The 18228-nt window shown below is 44.6% G+C and overlaps 2 protein-coding genes across 5 annotated transcripts in view; both read left to right on the plus strand.

Moving 5' to 3' along the window:
- GRAMD1C (GRAM domain containing 1C) overlaps nt 1-6711 on the plus strand; it is an 84563-nt gene extending 77852 nt beyond the window's left edge. For all 3 annotated transcript variants that reach the window (XM_036350267.1, XM_036350270.1, XM_036350269.1), the window contains one exon: nt 5076-6711. In XM_036350267.1, the coding sequence (XP_036206160.1) occupies nt 5076-5156 (81 nt within the window). In that variant the 3' untranslated portion in view covers nt 5157-6711. The remainder of the gene's footprint in view (nt 1-5075) is intronic.
- Nucleotides 6712-7427: 716 nt separating this feature from the next.
- On the plus strand, nt 7428-16495 carry ZDHHC23 (zinc finger DHHC-type palmitoyltransferase 23). 2 transcript variants are annotated; one of them, XM_036352394.1, is made up of 5 exons: nt 7428-7688; nt 8208-8471; nt 10448-11155; nt 12861-13028; nt 14828-16495. In XM_036352394.1, the coding sequence occupies exons 2-5, from the start codon at nt 8311-8313 to the stop codon at nt 15093-15095; spliced, it is 1305 nt and encodes a 434-aa protein (XP_036208287.1). In that variant the 5' UTR covers nt 7428-7688; nt 8208-8310; the 3' UTR covers nt 15096-16495. The 2 variants fall into 2 exon arrangements, with proteins under 2 accessions (XP_036208287.1, XP_036208288.1); XM_036352395.1 differs by lacking the exon at nt 7428-7688 and having other exon boundaries at nt 7716-8471.
- The last annotated feature ends 1733 nt before the right edge of the window (nt 16496-18228 follow it).

Consider the following 18228-nt stretch of genomic DNA (forward strand, 5'->3'; position numbering starts at 1 on the left):
CTGACAACTGGGTACATTGGCTCTTGGATCTAAGGAGGTGCTAATTTAGCCTCTGCCTGAGGTTACCCGGCAGGAGCTACGAAGAGAGCTGCAGATTCCCCTTCCTTTTTTGGAGTTTGGAGGTGCCCTGATGAGGCCCAGCTGTGAAGCAATGCAAGCTGCTGTGGGGCCTTGGGCCTTCTCTTAGAAGTTCTGGGTCTGTCTGGCCCAGCTGCACTTTGTTAGGTAATTTTCCGGTTGCAAAGGGCTGGGGCATTCATATGCAAAAGCCTCTGCCGCAGCCTGGGTGGGGCGGGGTCTCAGGGAATCAAAGGGCGGAGCAAGCAGCTATGGCAGATCCTCAGCCCTGCCCTAAGGGGCCGCATGTCTCAGTGTCCCGATAATTGCTGCAAGCACCTCTGAGGGAAAGCCACCCTCAAGTTCAGGGTTCTGCCTGCTGCCAGACAGTCCAGTTTCTCCCCGTATGAGTCTTGGGTCCCCAGAGACTTCCCAGAACCAGAGTTCAGAGCAGTCAGGAGCCTGTGACTCCCTCCCGATTCAAAAAGACAGCCGCGTTCTCAGGTGCCAGCCCCTTTCCGCGCGTGCGAGCCTCCGTACCTCTGCACTTTACTTCCGCAGCTCCTCTGGCTCTCAGTTTGCTTTTCTTTCCTTCTAGTTGTAGAATTTCCACTCAGCCAGCCTTCCTGTAGTTCTGGATGATGTCTGTTTTGTCTTTTCGTTGTATTTTTGGTTGTTGTGGGAGGCAGCAATTTCCCGGTGTTTACCGCCATCTTAGTTTCTCGAGTTTTCCTTCTTCTATTGTGCATTTCTTAGGATATCACTCAGGACACTGAAGGTTACAACTTTAATGAAGTACTCTTCAGATGCACAGTATCTACAGCTCCTTAGCAACTTTCTCCTTCTACTCTCAGCAGGGAGATTATATTCTCACTTTTCTCCTCCTCATCTCCTCCCATATCCCCCTCGCTCTCAACTGATGACTACGCGTTAAGGGAAAAAGAGACTTTACCTGTCCTTCTGTAACCAAGTCTAGAGACCCTGCTATAGCTGCACCCCTATCTTCTCCACTCCTATTACATTCATTCCTCAGCCTATGGGAGGCAAGTCCCAGCACACGTTAGCAGGTGCCATCAGCACATGACTGTGCTCTGTTATCTCCTACATTAAAAAACCTACACCATGCACATCCTTCCCTATCTGCTCCTCATCTCTCTACTCCCTTTCACAGCCAAACTCGTTTAGTTGTCTACTCTGGCTGTCACTACTGTATGCTTCATAACTCATTCACTTTTTTAAGTTTTTATTTTCTCCAAAATAACTCGTTCACATATTTTAAAGAGTTAACTTGTTCTACAAGGTTTGTTGAGAAAATACCAATCCCGGCACCCTCATCCCTATTTCTTTCCTAAAGACAATAGTCTTTAACTTTTAGTTTATACTGTTGATGTGTACCTCCACATTTATAAACAACATGTATTGATATGTCTTGATTTTTCAGTTTTAGACATTTCCCTTTGACTTCCTATTAGGAAAGTCAAAAAGAAAACAGGGATTTTGTTTTCTTTCCTTTCACCACATCTTGCCCCCGTTTCTAATTACCCCATTCTCCCAAATGAAGTTATAATTTTGGTTAGATCAATATTTATTTACTGTTTGCTTTGGTTTGACCAATTTTGCTATTCTGAGCTACATCATAGAATACACCATAACTACTTCTTATTTTCTGTGCTTATTCTTATCCCTGAATTTCATTATGATTGATTAGTTTACCAATATTATTTATGAATATTTCATCCCCTGTCGTATAAATCTGTTATAATCTTCCTTCACCTCAGGCATTCCATCAGTGGAGCCTCTGACTGGCTCCAGTCAGGTCCGGTGGCCCTCTGCGTGGGTGCACAGCTATCATCCAGGGGATTCCTGTTACCCACCTCTATTTCCTGTAGCCCATGTTTTCTGCTTTCTTGATTTATGTCCTTTTTTTAGTAGAGCATATCCTTTAGAGGCTGCCTAAGAAAAAGTATGGAGGTAAATATTTTAAGATTTCACCTGTATGAAAAAATTTTTATTCTGTCCTTTGATTACAGTTTGGCTGGGGATAGAATTCTAACTTGGAAATAATGTTTTCTCAGAAGGTTCAGTCATTGCTCCACTGTCTTTTGGCTTTCAGTGTTACTATTGAGAATTTTGGAGGATGTTCTCATCCTGCCGTTTAGTTCTGGGAAGTATTAAGTTAGATAGTTGAGGGTTTTCTTCCTTCCACTTTCTGTAGCTCCTAAAACTCAGATGTTGGCTTTCAGTTAATTGGACAGGTTGTCTAATCTTTGTAACCTTTTCTTTCCAGCTTCCATCTCTTTGCTTTTTTAAAATTCTGCTTCCTTAGTGATTTAATCTTCAAATTCTTCTGTTGAGTTTTTCAATTTTTGCTAACAAGTTTTTAATTTTAAAGAGCTATTGTTCCTCTGAAATTTTTTATGGCATTGTGATCTTTTTTAATAGCTATAAATTTATCTCTCTGACCATATTACTAATAAACAATTTTTTATTCTTCTTGCATACTCACTTTCCATCATAATCCTTTCCCTTCTGTTTTGACTTCCATCCTTAGTGTTAGAGAATTTCTTTAGATGTCTATAGTCCTTGGTTGTCTGCTTGTGTGGATCAGAAGCTCTTAACATGTGGGTCATATTGGTCTACTCTGAACTTTTCTGTAGATTTGGCTGGGCTGCTGGTTGAGAAATCCTGATCTCAGTATTTTTAGGTGTCTCCTCTTGGATTGGTCAGTTTCCACAGATAATTCTCTTCTAGTCTTTCTGAAGGATTTGAGGGCCGGCTGCCAGCATTTAGGAACTCAAATGAGTGAGAGAGGAATGGGGAGGTCAGGACAGAGGAGATGGTTTCAATATTCAGTATACACTTTTTCCTGTAATCCCCCTGCTTTTGGTATGGCAACACTGTCCTTAACGAAGTCTTGGTGTCCCCTGAGCCAGACAGCCAGAGAACCTCTGTTTTATCCTGTCCAGAAAATACAATTGTAGACTTCTGCCCAGGTAGTAAGAGAGGTCAGATGCCCAAAGGTTCATCCAATCCTTCTTTTAGCTCCTTCCTCTTAATTCCCACTTCCAGAGATTCCTGGCCATCAATTCATGAGGCTTTTGAAGATTCTTCAGGGTAAATCTGGTTGGTCTCAGCTTTCTCTAGTATTAGCTTAGGATTCAGCCTTTTCAGGACTGTGAAGTCATCCTTCTGTTTTCTAGGTTCCCAAGTTGTGTTGCTGATGTCACTCTTTCTGTTCTCCCAGCCCTTGTGGTTTATGTCTTTTAAAAACAACAACAATAAATCCTGCCCTGGCCTTTGTAGCTCAGTTGGTTGGAGCATCGTCTGGTACACTAAAAGGTTGCAAGTTCAGTCCCGAGTTGGGGCACATACGAGAGCAACCACTTGATGTTTCTCACATCAATGTCTGTCTGTCTATCTCTCTCTCCCTTCCTCTCTCTAAAATCAATAATTAAAAAGAAAACATATTCTCGGGTGAGAATTTAAAAAAAATCCCCTAGTAGGGTTTCAGAAGGAAGCAGAACTGGATGCATGTATTTAATCCACTTCCTCGCTGTTCAGCTCACTCCTGCCTTGTTTTCCTCTCCCCTGCCTTCCACCGATATTGCTTGAGCTGAGATCCCTAGTGACCTCTAGCTTTTAGTGTAAATGCACCTTTCTTTAGTTTCCATTTACAGTGTCAACATTTTGAGAGCTGACCACTCTTTTCTTGAAATGCATCTAAAAACCTCCAGCTTTATTGTGAAATAATTCATGTTATAAAATTTACCCTTTCAAAGGCTTTTTGATATATTCACAAGGTTATGCAACCATCACCACTAATTCCAGAGCATTTGCATCACCCCAAAAAGAACCTATAAATGGAATCTTTTGTGACTGGCTTCTTTCATTTAGCATAACGGGAAACTCCTTTTTGCTGTAAAACCTTCTCCAGTACCTGACCTCTTTCTGGCCTAGTGCTCCACGCTGTGTTAGATTCTCTTCCCTTCTCCTCTGCTTCCCCTTTAGGCGGTCACATCCGCTCCCCTGGCTTGGAATACCACATGTGCCAGTGACTCCCAAATCCGTCTCTTACCCTGATCTCTCCTCTGAGCTCCAGGCTCAGACAGTCATTTGCTGACTTGGCATCTTCACCTGGATGATAACAGGCATCCCAAACTGATCATGTCCAAAACAGAATTCCATTTTCATCCTGAGCCAAACCCACTTCTCCTCTAATTGACCTAGTTTTAGAAAATGATAGTACCATCCTCCAGTTGCTTAAAAAACTTAATACAATGTGTAAGTATATTTTGTGTGGGTGATTATGTGTTTTAGTTTTGTATTGCTTACTAATCCATAAGCTGCATGAAGGCAGAGACAGTGGCGAGAGTGGCTCTTTGGTTCACCACTGATACCCAGTGCTTAGCACAGTACATGTAATAAATAATAAATATTTGAATGAGTGAATATAAAGAAAAATAAAACTTAATTCTTGCTTTCAAGTTGCCTATAATTTTATTAGAGAAATCAAAGGTCCGTGTGTATTGTTAAAGACTATAAAAAAGTACAAAATTAAATGTCAAAGTAAATAGTAATGCATTGGGAGTTTAGAGGCAGGATGATTAGGGAAAACTACATGGAGACAGGGGGATGGGTCCGTTTTGGATGGATGAAAACAATAGCAAGCACAGGCCTGGAAGTGAAACCTGAGTTGTTGAGGAGATGGTGAGACCACTGCAACTTCAGAAGCCATTTAAGGAAACAAGCCAGCCTGTCCCTTTGGATAATATGATTGTGGACCTAATGGGAGATAGAATACACAGTACGTAGGAAGAAGTGCAATCCTAGAGCAAATGGGAAGAACTCTGTAGCAATCATACTGACATAGATACGCTAAGGAATCCGGTGTTTCATATTCAGTCTTTTATTTGGACATTAGTATAAACAAAATTATGTCAAATGCAAATGTGAACTTTGGCATAAAAATGAACAGAAATAATGTAAATAATCTATTTTGAAAATTATTTTGTTTGCAGTTGAAGAGCTCACTCATTATGCTTCAGAGAACCTTTGATCTACTAAATAAAAACAAGACCGGCATGGCTGTGGAGAGCTAGTGATCTTAAGGACTGACATTGGACCGTTACTTAGAAGTAAAAGAAAACATCTAGGAGAAAACCAGAGGATGAAGGATTTTCACTGTCATACAAACATTTCCATATTCTTTTCATTATTGGTATTTCTAATATGAACATTCATAATTAGTTTCCGATGGCCTTAAGAATCCATCCGTTTGCTTCTTGTACGTTATTCTAAGCTGTGAATTTCTCCAGTGAAGCATGAACTACATTGTGGAATTGAATTTCTGTGATGCAAAAAGAAAATGGGACACTTTGGCCTCATTTTTACAGGGAGGTTTGAAGTTTGATGCTTTTTCTGTTAGCACAGAATCAGTATGTATCCAATTGGCTGCTTTCACAGTTGATATACATTCAACAGGCTAAAGACAATCAATATAATAAGAAGAAACCTCTAAGCCATTACGAATTTTGAAGGATCAGTTTCCAGGCATATACATTTCTAGATTTGCATACTGTAAACATTACAATGTCTTCATTTATTTAGCACACAAATTCAATAGATGTTTTGATTCTGCACATTGATGATAATTATCTGAAAAGTTCTTCAGTCATATTGTATCTTCATGAAAGAAAGTTTTCTCCAAGTAGCTATCAGAGGTGAGATTATCTTGCCTCTTCATACATCAAATGAATCGAAGAGTCAATTTCAGAAAAGGAAATATGTAGGATACCAACACTCAAAATGAAGAATCATGCTCTGAGTTTTAAAAACCAGATTAGGTTAAAATCTGGGCATTTAGTAATCTAATAATACTTGAACTAAGTGTGGCTTCAGCTTAGCAGTCTAATTTGTGGATTCGTTTTTAGTAGCCACCGATAGCTTCATTCATTCCTTCATGTGTGTGGCTTGTTTTAGTCAGTTGTAAGACACAAACTTTAGCTTTTTAATAAAACTCTGGGTACATTATCTCCCAATACAAGTATAATGACTGAAGTTGTAAGTCAGACACAAGCTTTGGCTCTTTCATAAAAAGGTTTTAGGCATATATGTCTCAATACAAGTGATGTCTCTGTAACAAGAGCAAGACAGTGCAGAATAATGTGTATATATTTGTACTGTTTTAACAACTATTGCCTTTAAATTTCTTTTTTCCTCCCAGAGTCACCACATGGGATTGCTAAAGTTGTCTTTGAGATGCCTGTAGAGAATCAAAGTACTGACTCCATTAGAGGGGAAATGGGTTTCCTTGAGTGAATCCCAACTCAGCTACTTTAGGGAACCAGTGTACCTACCTGGGTTTGTTTTTGTTTTTTTAAGAAATAAGGATTTATGAAGGGTCTGGCTGTGAGCAAGAGTGACTGGATTATAAACTTGAAACCTTGTTCTCTTAAATTCACAAAAATGATCAGTGACAAGCTGAATATTTTTGAGATGTTTCTGTAAAACTTGTACTTCAATACATACCTCAAAGAAAATGACCAAAGTTGCTTTATAAATTACGACTAAGCACGTATGTATGCAAAATTCATTCAGTTGTATTTGAGTGTTATATAAAATGAATATCAATAAAACCCAGAATCTGAGTTATCATTTTTCTTCCTTTTCTGTTTGAAAAAACACACACAAAACAAAACTCAAAAAGTACGGTTTGCTGTTGTGAAAAACATGTGCATGGGCCTACACTCTAAAAAATGTGTTAAAACCAAAGAGGAGGACGCCTTACATCAATTTCATTTCAAATATGCATACTGTTGGAACAAAAACACTAGATAGGCCTGCGGGTCTAATGAAGACTGCTCACTAGAAAAAAAAATAAAAATAAAATACAGAAGTTAGGTGGTCACCAGATCGGGGCAGTTACGGGCCTTTAGGGGAAGGCTAGCGGATTCGGAGCGGTACCTCGGTCACCTGAGGGCAGGCGGTGAGAGCGCCCCCGACGCCTGTTGCGGGCGCTGCAGGAGGCCGGCGGACCCACGGGTTTCACGTACTTGGAAATCCTTGGGGTTCTCGGGTTTCCCCCATTTTCGTCTCGCCCCTCCCCGGCCGGGGCTTTGGAGGCTGCCCCGCCCACGCGCCGCCCGCAGGCCACGGAGGGGTCGGGCCGGGTCTGCGCGGGGGCCTGGGGAGGGGGGAGGGCGGGCCATCGGGCTCCCCGCCGTGCGGACCGCTCCCGGGAGCCGGGGCTCAGGTTCTCCCTCCGGGCCTCCGGCTGAGGGCGGGGCCTCGCGGCCGGCTCCGCGGGGCGGTGGGCGGCGCACGGGCGGGCGGGATCCCCGGCGCCGGGGGCGGGACGCCAGGAAGCGCGCGCGGACTTGCCGCGCCAGCCTGGCCGGCCGTGGGGCGGCGGGGCGCCGAGACGGCGTGGGGCGGTGGGCGCACCCCCGGGCGCGGCGGCTGTGGTCACAGGTGGGCGGCGGCGAGCGGAACCGGAGCCCGGGGACTCCAGCGATCGCGCCGGGAGCCCTGCGGAGCGGAGACCGGGCACGCGTCCGCGCCGCTGGAGGGGCCGACCCTCTGCCTCCGCCTCGGCTTCCAGGGCTGCAGCCGCACCTCCGCCCGGAGCGCAGGTAACTTCCTTCCAAGGTCATTCTCCTGGCGGCGGCGCTCGGGCCCGCCCACGTCCTCGCGTTGGTGGGGGCGGAAGGGGCGAGCCCTGCGCGGGGCTGGAGGAGCGGGACTGGACGGCGACCCGAGGGCCACCCGAGCTGCTGGTGGGCTTTCCCGGGGCCGGGTCGTCGGCCCCTGCAGCCCGGAGCGTTCGCCGGCCCAGCGGATGCACCCCGCGTCCCTGCCCGCAGCCCCGAGGGTGAGTTTCCCTCGGCGCCCAGGTTCGGGCGGGGACCGCGCAGCCCTCCTCAGCCCGCACCGGCAGGGGCGCCCAGCCACCCGCGTCCCGGCTGTCCCGGGGCGGCGTGGTCGACTGTCGCCATGGGAACGGCTGGACCCCAGTAGCCTGCCCTGGATGGGATGGGGCTCCACGCCTAGACTCTTAGAGCCTTAGTGCTTTCTATCTGGCCAACCCGGGTCAGAAAAGCCTGGTGAAAATGGGACCCTCCTCCCCCCTATTCTCATTTTTGATTTCTCAGGCGTTGGCGTTTGATCAGAGAGCGGCGTGAATGTGTTTAGAAGATATGAGTTGTGTGCTTTCCTCCTTCACCTGCTGAGGGCTCATAGTGACAGGTGGCAGTCATGACACAGAAGGGCAGTTTGAAGTCCGTGAAGAAAAACAAAGCGGAAGAACCTGAATTGGAGCCCCTGTGCTGCTGCGAGTACATAGATCGAAATGGGGAAAAGAACCACGTGGCCGCTTTTTTGTGTGATTGCCAAGACCTGGATGAAGGGTGTGAGAGGTAAGGGCAGAGTGTTTCTCCATGCCGACCCCATTGACCCTTTTGAGAACTGCAGTGTATACTTTCAGCTCAGCCACCCAGAACCCTGGGATTGGCTCTGGTTCTATTTCCAAGGATCTAGCATTGAGAGTAGTCTTCTACGTCAAGGGTAAGGATTTCATAAAGATGAATTACTCGGTCCTGCACAACTGTCTGTTCAACTCCGTTTACTAGGACCTTATTTTTCCTTTAAAGGGAGAAGATGGAGAGAACAGGCCGATAAAGGGATAGAAGGCAAATTAAATGTGTAAAAAATATAAAATGCAACCCCGCAGAATCTGTGATTTTAGAAGGAGCACTATGCCAGAAAGTTCCTACGTTCTCAGGGATCTCAGTGATTGGAGACTGACTAGGTGGGACCTGGCGCAGAGGGCCTTGAGGGTGGACAGATCATTTTCCTGCAGTTGCAACTGGTCTCACCCCTTGTTATTGGGGAGGAGATCCAGCTAGGAAACACCTCCCTCTCCTGCACTGGCTATTTTCAACATGAGCGGCAGCACTGTTTTGTTTGATGCTATTGTATTTGGCTTATTTTCACCATTAATCCAAGTGATGAAAATTACTACCCAGAACAATTATTTTTAACATCACTGAAAGAATTTTGCATCAAACATTAATAACTTGGCTTTTTCCCCCCTTTTTCTAAGTAATATATTTAAACATTGTTGCCATATGGAAAGCATAATGTGGGAAGAATGAGAATGTTGGAAACTTGCTTTTCCTATTAATAATAACTCCTTCTGTGTAAAAAGTCATTGCAGTGGCAGATTGCCTATTTAAAACTTTGTGCATTAATTTAGCATGAAAGGCATCCTTTGGGACCACTGTGGTCTAGTACCAACCTTGACACCTGAATACCTTATACTTCTTACTAGACAGTGTCCAAAACCTTTTTTACAGTCTTTATAGTTTCTTTAGACTTAGTCTAGAAACCCATGAGAAAATGGAGCACTTTGTGCTAATGAATGGAGAAGTGCTGCTTCCATAATCTCCATCATTGAAGATCGCAGCTCTTCTATTAACCTTCTAACTCTCCGCCCTCCCAGCCTTGAGAACTGGGCTGTGTCTGAATTCTCTGCTCTCTCCATATACTGCTCTGGAGATAGGCTCCCACTGCTCTGTATGACTCCCTCCCATATAGTTATCCCGCTTCCAAGTTCTAGCCCTACTTTTTTTTATTGTCTAAAATCAGTATGATCGTTCCTTAAACTGTTCCTTGCCGTACTAGCTTAAGTATGCAAAAAAAAGTCAACAATATACCATGTGTCCTCCAAGCTTGGGTCATTTGACTCATACTAGTTTGATCTCCATTCTCCACCATGCAGACCCCTCCCCCTGATGAACGGGTTCACTCCCGGGGCCCAGGACGGATTGTGTGCCTTACACTGGAAAGCCTCCCACCCTTCCTCCTCCCATGTACAAATGCTAGCCAGCCGTCAAGGTCGAGTGCAGATCCCACCTTTTCCACAAAGACCCCTCTAATGACTCCACTCAGATTGTTCACTCTCCTTTGAGCACTGCTTTTGATGTTTGGCCATCATAGTTCACTGGGTGATTTTGCTGCTTTGTCACTTACCTAATAATTCTTGAGTTCCTGTGTTGTCTTGTCTTTACAACTGCCTTGTGAATTTGTTTGAGACTTTTATGTCTCTACACCCACCCAAGTCTAGACAGTATGTGTATGGAATGTGCATATTTATATGTATTTGTTGCAGGGAGAAGTCGTTTTAACTGTTAAGTATCTAAACATTATATTCTGGTTTATATTAAAAAATGACACATGATTTTGAAAATAGCATATGCAGTAGTCAGGCAGTAGAATACTTGGCCTTTGGCCTCCTTTGTCATTTATCCTGCTGCTTGACCTACAGTGTTCATTGGTTTTTAATTCCACAAACCCACATGAAGTGCCTTTTCTTTGTGTTCTTTCTGAATAGATGGATTACGTGTAAATCTGTGCAGCCAGAGACTTGTGAAAGAATCATGGAAACAATCTCTGATCGCCTCCGAATTCCTTGGCTTCGAGGAGCCAAAAAAGTTAACATTAGCATCGTTCCCCCTCTCATCCTCCTGCCCATCTTCCTCCGAGTGGCCTCCTGGCATTTCCTCCTGGGGGTGGTGGTTCTGACCTCCCTGCCTGTGCTGGCCCTGTGGTACTACTACCTCACTCACCGGAGGAAGGAGCGCACTCTGTTCTTCCTGAGCCTCGGGCTGTTCTCTCTGGGCTACATGTACTATGTGTTCCTCCAGGAAGTGGTCCCCAAAGGGCGTGTGGGGCCCACCCAGCTGGCTCTTCTTACCTGCGGGCTATTTCTGATCCTCTTAGCCTTGTACAGGGCCAAGAAGAACCCAGGCTACCTCAGAAATCCAGCCAGCGAGGACACATCTCTGGGCAGCCACCGAACCGAGTGCCTGAACAGAAAAGGGCAGAAGACCAAAGGGTTCCCTGGCGCGGATGTGTCGGGCATCCTCAACAACCGCACCCCGAGGGATGATCAGAAGGGCTCTTCCAGGTCGTTGGCTGGAAGCCCCACGAAGGCGAAGGAAGATTGGTGTGCCCAGTGCCAGCTCGTTCGACCTGCCCGGGCATGGCATTGCCGGATATGTGGCACCTGTGTGAGGAGAATGGATCACCATTGTGTCTGGTATGTGGGAAAAAATTGGAGGCTTGCCAAGTGTAAATTCACGTGAGACTCTAGCAGTGTTTGATCGTCCTTTGTATCATCCTAAAATCTCTCTCCTTCCCAGCTTTACATCTTGTAGATATTTGTGGGCTGTTAGGATGTTCCCACTTAGTCATCAGTTTTTCCTAGTTTCACAAATTTAGTTCTTTCACAGTCATTTCCTGAAGGTGTTTTTTCTTTTTCCTTTTTTGCCATTCTCTTTTGAACTGCCCCTCATTTATCTTCTTTCTAAAAGAGAAGCATCTACAGTTGAATGATTTTTTTTTAAAGAATTTATCAAAATCAGTGTAGGCTTATTTTCTCTGGAACACAGAGTTCAAGCAAGTGTTTCCATATTTTCAGGGGATTTTTTTTTTTCTCCTCTCATCATTACATCCTTTATCATTCTGAAGTTACTAATCTACATTATTGAGGTGAGGTCTTGCTAGATAACTCCCTATTTGGTTATTGGTGGAGAGATAGGCTTTTTGGGTACCTACCCACTGGCCAATGACAAATGGGGACACATAAGGCCTATAAGATAAGATGCAAAGGGCAACTCTTAAAAGTTAGCGTTGCAGCTCTACTGAGTAAATCTTAAACTAATGGGGGGGTAAGTAATTCAGATGTGATTGCCCTAAGTAGCATGTTTGCAACTCTATTGCTCTTAAGGCATTCGAGGTCAATGAATTATGCTTTTTAGGACTAGGAATCTGGTTACCTGGCACACCTTCAGAAGAGGATGTTCCAGAGGATAAGGTGTAGGAAGTCCAGAGGCATTGGGTAGACCTCAGGTATAGGGACAGCTCTTTTCTGGGGCGTTGTCTTTAGGCATAAACAGGTACTTTCAATTTTAGATTTTCTACTTCTCTTTGTCATTTCTCTCTCTCTCTGGCCCATTTACGAGTTCTGGTTTGCAGAAGGCCTGACATTCTCGCCCAAAAGAAGATTTCTACCTACTGGGGCATTCCGGTGTCCTTGTACATTCTGTCCTACATGTTCTACAAATGGCTGTGACACGGACTCTCTTCTATCTGACAAGTAGTCTGCATATCATCGAGTAGTTCTTCATTCCACACCAACCAGATCTTTTTACTAATACATTTTTAACATATAATTTCTGATGCTGTGTAACACTTCTTGATTTTTTTTTTTTTTTTAGAGAGAAGGGAGAGAGAAACATTGATTTGTTGTTCCACTTATTTATGCATTCATTGATTGATTCTTGTGTGTGCCCTGATTGGATTGAACCCGCAACCTTGGCACATCAGGGACGATGCTCCAACCTACGGAGCTACCTGGCTGGGGCCTGTGTAACACTTCTGATCTAGCTTTTTTAAGTTTACTATCATCCTTTCCGTATCATGGTAATTATAGTATTCAGTCTCTTCATAGCTGGGTAAAGACTTCACTTACTAATATTTAGAAAGATTAATTAGCCAGGTTCTGCGTTTTACTTAGTCTTGTACTTAAATGAATGATAGGATTTCACTTTGTAAAGAGCAGAGATTGTAAGACTGCATCTCTCAGTGGACAAGTTTTTAATTCTCTATAATTGAAAAGTAAGATAGCTTTTTGATGACTGGAATTCAGACTATTTCTGTTTTTAAAACTTTTTTGTTTATTATTTGAGTTATATAGAGAACTTTTAAAAACATGTTTGTTTTCCCCCATGTGCTGTTTTGAGGATAAATGGCTGTGTCGGAGAATGCAATCATCAAGCATTTATACTTGCCCTTTCGATCTTCTTGCTCACCTCGATGTATGGGATCACGCTGACCTTGGACACCATTTGTAGAGACAGAAGTGTCTTCACAGCTCTCTTCTATTGTCCTGGAGTTTATGCAGATTACAGGTGAGCTATGGACACCCCAGCACGGAGGCCCAGGAGGAGGGAAGGAGTATTGCCATTCACTGTAAGGGGCTATGATTTGCTACTAGGTTAGGGACAGGTTATGGGGCTTTTGAGTGTCCCTGAAATTGCCAACAAAATTGTGCAGTGGATGGATAGGTGTAGTTTTCTAGGGTGATGTCAAAAGGATCATTGACCCTTCAAAAGGGAGGAACTAGTACTGCAGAAGTAAGACCAACCAGCTTAATCAGGGACTTCCAGGGTCAGATGACTACTCACATGCACAACCAAGTGAGGGTGAAACTTGAACAGACAAACTAGCAGTCCCAAGGTGTGTATGTGGTCCATTTGGTCACAATCAGTGAACGCCTCACTTTACTGCTATTTCCTAGAGCTTTTTGGCCCAATATTAATTTACTGCTTCGGACCCTTTTGTGAAGTGTTTACAATTTCTATGACCTTCCTTTTCTATTTAACCTCTATTGCTTTTCCCTGTTCTACTTTTTTTTTTGAATTACCACTCATGATTACTGTGGTATCTAGGTCAAAATTTCCTTCAGCTTCATTCGTTTGGGCACATTTCTAGATTGTAAAGATTTCCATGCTTTGGAAGAAGCTGGGATTTTTCGGCGTTGGCTCGAGCCACTCCCTCCCCTGAAAGCTGCTCCCTCGCCCCTCTAGCCTGTTCTTTGTTTTCAGAACAATCAATCCCTGCTTTATCTGCATAGTGTCCCTGTGCAGGTATTTGTTTGTATTAGTCCGTGGACAGATCTCCCCATTGCCATTACAGACCTAGACATTTATGGGCTTTATTAGAATAGATTGGTCCTCCTCCTCAGGGGTAATAAGTTCCTTTTTTCCCCCCACGTTGAGTCTTTGTAGGTTGTGAAATTCTTCAGTGACTGCTCTTCTGAGTGGGCTGTGACAAATGTCCTAAAGCAGAGCCTGTCTGTTACGGAGCATGAGTTCTGTAGCCTTTCTGTGGGCCACTTAACTAAACAGCCCAGCCATTGGTCCTCCCTGCTCTGGATGGCCATTCGTATCTCCCAGCTGAGCCTCGGTTTTTCTCATCTTGGTGGTGATTTCATCATCGCTCAGGTCCTTTTGGCTTAGATGCTGAATGAATTTATTTCCATGTAACTCATTTGCAAATGTTTGAATGAAAATCATCAGTTGGCAGACGTTGATCAGTAGCCTCTCCTCACAGTCTTGTAGGAGCTGAAAGGAGCTGTCTTGTCCTGTGTTTGGCTGTAGGAAGCAGAATTTGAAATTCTGGTGCTCCTACACATCGTACATGTGGAGGGCTTCTGGCGTTGGGCGTTGTCTCTGTATTTGTATTCAGCAGCCTTGGACTGAAAAAGCATGGAAATTAAAGAACTTCCCACCCATGGCTTCCTTGAGGGTGTCTATAGCCATCTTGTGGTGCCTTCGTTTTCTCCTGAGTTAAGAACAAGTTAGGAATTATTCATTCAACAAACAGATTTTGGATCCTGTTATGTCAGGCACTGTGTTGGTTGTGTTGGGGATACAAAGTGCAGGAAACAGTCTTTGCTATTCTAAGTAAAACATACTGGAAAAAGAGGCACTAATAATTAAAAACTAAAACAGAACATGTTCATTAATGGTCATAATTTAAGCAGGTTATTGGTACTTTGAGGATAGAAGACTGTTGTCCAGTGGGATGATTGGGGAAGGCGCCAAAGTCCTCGGTAATAAGTATTGCATGTATAAAATGTTGGAACGGGGACAGCTTTCTGAACGTGAAAGACTGGCAGCCCTGACCCGCCCACTCCCCTTCCCAGCTCAGCGCTGACCTTCACCTGCGTGTGGTACTCTGCGATCATCACCGCGGGCATGGGCTACATCTTCCTGATACAGCTGATAAACATCAGCTACAACGTGACCGAGAGGGAAGTGCAGCAGGCCCTCCGACAGAAGACGGGGCGCCGGCTCCTCTGTGGGTTCATCGTGGACACAGGCCAGTACAACAGGGGCTTCCTGCGGAACTGGCACCAGTTCTCTACCCTGGGCACCGCCCCGTTCCAGCACCCTGCCGAGGACATTGTCTGATGTGCCTTCTCTGCGCTCAAGGGGGGGGGGGGGGCTCCCCCTGTTCCCCTCCATCCTACACTTCAGTGTGCACTTGGGATGCTCGCTTTTATCCCTAGTTTCTTAAAGGCATTATAGGGCCACGCTCAGGTTGAGACTGGACTGGAGGAATGAATCTTTCTGACTTCACAGCCTAAGAGATTTTTATATCGAAGCAGTAAAAGTAGAGCCATTCCTTTCCAGGCGCCTTGTTAACTAACTCAGTCACCAGAAGCTGAAAAGGATGTGGATTGCTAATGCACAAATTGATCGAAGCAATTCCGTCCCTCAGTGTGGGAGGAAGAATCTTGGATTAGGATAGTTTCTACTCCCTCTTTTAATTCCTAATAGCCATGTGACCCTTCTTTGAGTCACTTCCCCGAATCTCAGGTTCATTGGTAAAGTGGGGTCCTGATGTCTGCCCTGGCTTCCCCCCAGAGCAGCTGTGAGGTCACATGATGGATGAGATATGTGAAAAGCACTGGAAAATAAAGCACCAGAGAAGTCTGAAGTATTACTAGGAAAATCCCAGACTGAAAGAAATGTTTGTAGTTCCGAATATTGGAGCCATTATTATTAGAATAATCTCTTTTTAGGCATTTCAGAGTGAAAAAACAATCCCCAAATACCATGCTGTACAGCTATGGGAGTTTCTCTTACAGTGCCTACTCGGACAGTGTAGCAGATGACCAGATGGATTTACAGTTATCTGGTCGTAGAAGGAGAGTTGATACCAATTGCGAAGCTAATTATTGCTGGTGTAATGCACAGTGGTCATGAGTTTGGGTGATGCATCTTACTTCTTAGGTATTTGTTGTTTAAATTTACTCTAAATAACTCCAATAGGCATTAATGTTTCTTCCTCTTCCCATGTCTCGCGTGGTAAGGTGCTAGCTACACTGTGACGATGGCTGGAAGAGGAAAACAGGCACTCCTGCAGCGAACACTTTACCTTTCCTGGGTATGGTGGCCAGTTAATATTAAGGGCTTGATTTTTTTTGTTTGTGTAAGTGATTTGAATGCGGTCAGCTCTAGCACTAAGTTGCAATAATCCGTCTTCCGGCATTCACATAATTCTGGCATGGACTCTCTTCGAGGGGTTGATTGGCATCTCCCCCCTTAACTTGTACATTCTCGTTCACCTTTCCCATATAAACGTATCTCACCAAGAGAGAGAAAACAGGGTATATGTAGTTCCCACTAATTAATGGATTACTATTGTTCCCTAGTTCTTCCTAAAATATCAAGTTATTTCTTTAATCATATCTCAAAACTGAAAATGTATGGAGGATTAAATATTTATGTATAATGGGTCTATTCTGCCACAGAATTAAGATGAGGCAGTTTAGGCTGGGGGATGGGGAAGAAACCATCTTGAAATATTTGGTTTTGTACCTGTAATTTTTAAATTGAATTTATTGGGGTGACACTGGTTAATAAAATTATATAGGTTTCAGGTTATACAATTCTATAATACATCATCTGTATATTATATTGTGTGTTCACTATCCCAAGTCAGGTTTTTTTCCTTAATATGTTTTTATTGATTTCACAGAGAGTTAGGGAAAGAGAAAGAGTGATAGAAACATCAATGATGAGGGGAAATCATTGATCGGCTGCCTCCTGCATGCTCCCAACTGGGGATATAGTCTGAAACACGAGTATGTGCTCTGACCGGTAATGGAACAGTGAACTCCTGGTTCATAGGTCGACGCTCAACTACTGAGCCACACTAGCCAAGTCAAGTTTTTTTCTTTTTTTCAAAGGTAATTCATTAGCTCTAAATTCACCCTGATTTATAATTTAATATAGGGAAGATATCGTCAGGTTCAGTCTTTTTGCATGCTGTGTAACAAGAGGTTTATAAATGTTAAGGGGAAATAGGACTAACTTTCTGCAGCTCTACCCTTTGAAGCTAGCACCATCCCTGGTACTGCCGTTGATCGAGGCTGTCCCTAAGACAGCTTGTTGTTGCTCTTCCCAGAGGTGGTTAACAAATGATAGGCTCCGTATTCCCCTGGGATGAGCCAAACAGCAAATCTGGGGGTGTTAGCAGAGGCTGTGGTTTCTACAGTGATGCATTCTCCCCGGCCTAGTCAAGTATTCATTTGGAATTATCATTAGATCTGATATAGCTAATTCCTTCTGTGTATATTTGCGATAAGAGAGACAGTAATAATGTCATGGACAGCACATGTAGTTGGAAATCTCTAGTTCATGTCTCTTGAATGCCAGATGGATAGCCAACTCTGACTGTCCAGCAATCCTATATCATAAAAAGCCTGTGGTTGTGACGCCCTCACGCTGTAATGACCGATCACCAGGAGGCTGCGTGCATGTCAGGCACACATGGATGGGTGGGGCTGTGTGCATGGTGAGGCACACGCGGGTGGGCAGGGACTTGCCACGACGCTGGCGGGGACTTGACCAGGAGGCGCGTCGGGGGAGTCCCACGGCGCCGGCCATGGGGTGGGACTGTGGGATTCAGGGGAGTCCCATGTGGTGCCGGTGATGGCTTAACGCTGCATCCCCACGCGCGCTGGCAGGGGCTTGACACTGCATCCCCGCGGGCGCAGGCGGGTCTGGGTCTCGTGCGATTTCAAGGTGCACGCAGGTGGGTAGGGCTGTGTGTGTGGCGAGGTGCAAGCGGGTGGGTGAGGACTTGACTTTGGGTCTTGTGATGCCGGCGGGACTTGACGCTGCATCCCTTCAGGCACCAACCCAGACTCTGACAGGAGAGAGGAGGGAGCCAGATATCCGCACCCAGGACTTGACTCTGGGTCTCGCGGTGCTGGTGGGACTTGACACTGCATCCCCGCAGGCAATAAATTTATATATTATTTTCATATACATTTTACTAATTTTTTTTTCATCTCTGATACTTCTATTATAGAGAAAGGGCAAATAGCAATATTAAAACATTTCCTCTAATTCCCTTTTAATGTGCATGAATTTTGTGCACCAGGCCACTAGTCCTATCTAATAATAGACAAACATGGTAATTAACCGTAACTTCGCTACGCTTCCCATTGGCTAATCAGGGCAATATGCAAATTAACTGCCAACTAAGATGGCGGTTAATTTGCATACTGCAGGCAGGATGGGACAGTGCCCC

Source organism: Myotis myotis, unplaced genomic scaffold, assembly GCF_014108235.1.
Source record: "Myotis myotis isolate mMyoMyo1 unplaced genomic scaffold, mMyoMyo1.p scaffold_m19_p_2, whole genome shotgun sequence".
In the NCBI taxonomy this organism is placed as follows: domain Eukaryota; kingdom Metazoa; phylum Chordata; class Mammalia; order Chiroptera; family Vespertilionidae; genus Myotis; species Myotis myotis.

What these genes read in the sequence shown, in the direction of transcription:
- ZDHHC23 (XM_036352394.1), top strand. Translation starts at nt 8,311, where the DNA reads ATGACACAGAAGGGCAGTTTGAAGTCCGTGAAGAAAAACAAAGCGGAA. An exon ending in CTGGATGAAGGGTGTGAGAG is followed by an intron (nt 8,472 to 10,447) that starts GTAAGGGCAGAG and finishes CTTTCTGAATAG; the next exon opens with ATGGATTACGTGTAAATCTG. An exon ending in GGAGTTTATGCAGATTACAG is followed by an intron (nt 13,029 to 14,827) that starts GTGAGCTATGGA and finishes TCCCCTTCCCAG; the next exon opens with CTCAGCGCTGACCTTCACCT.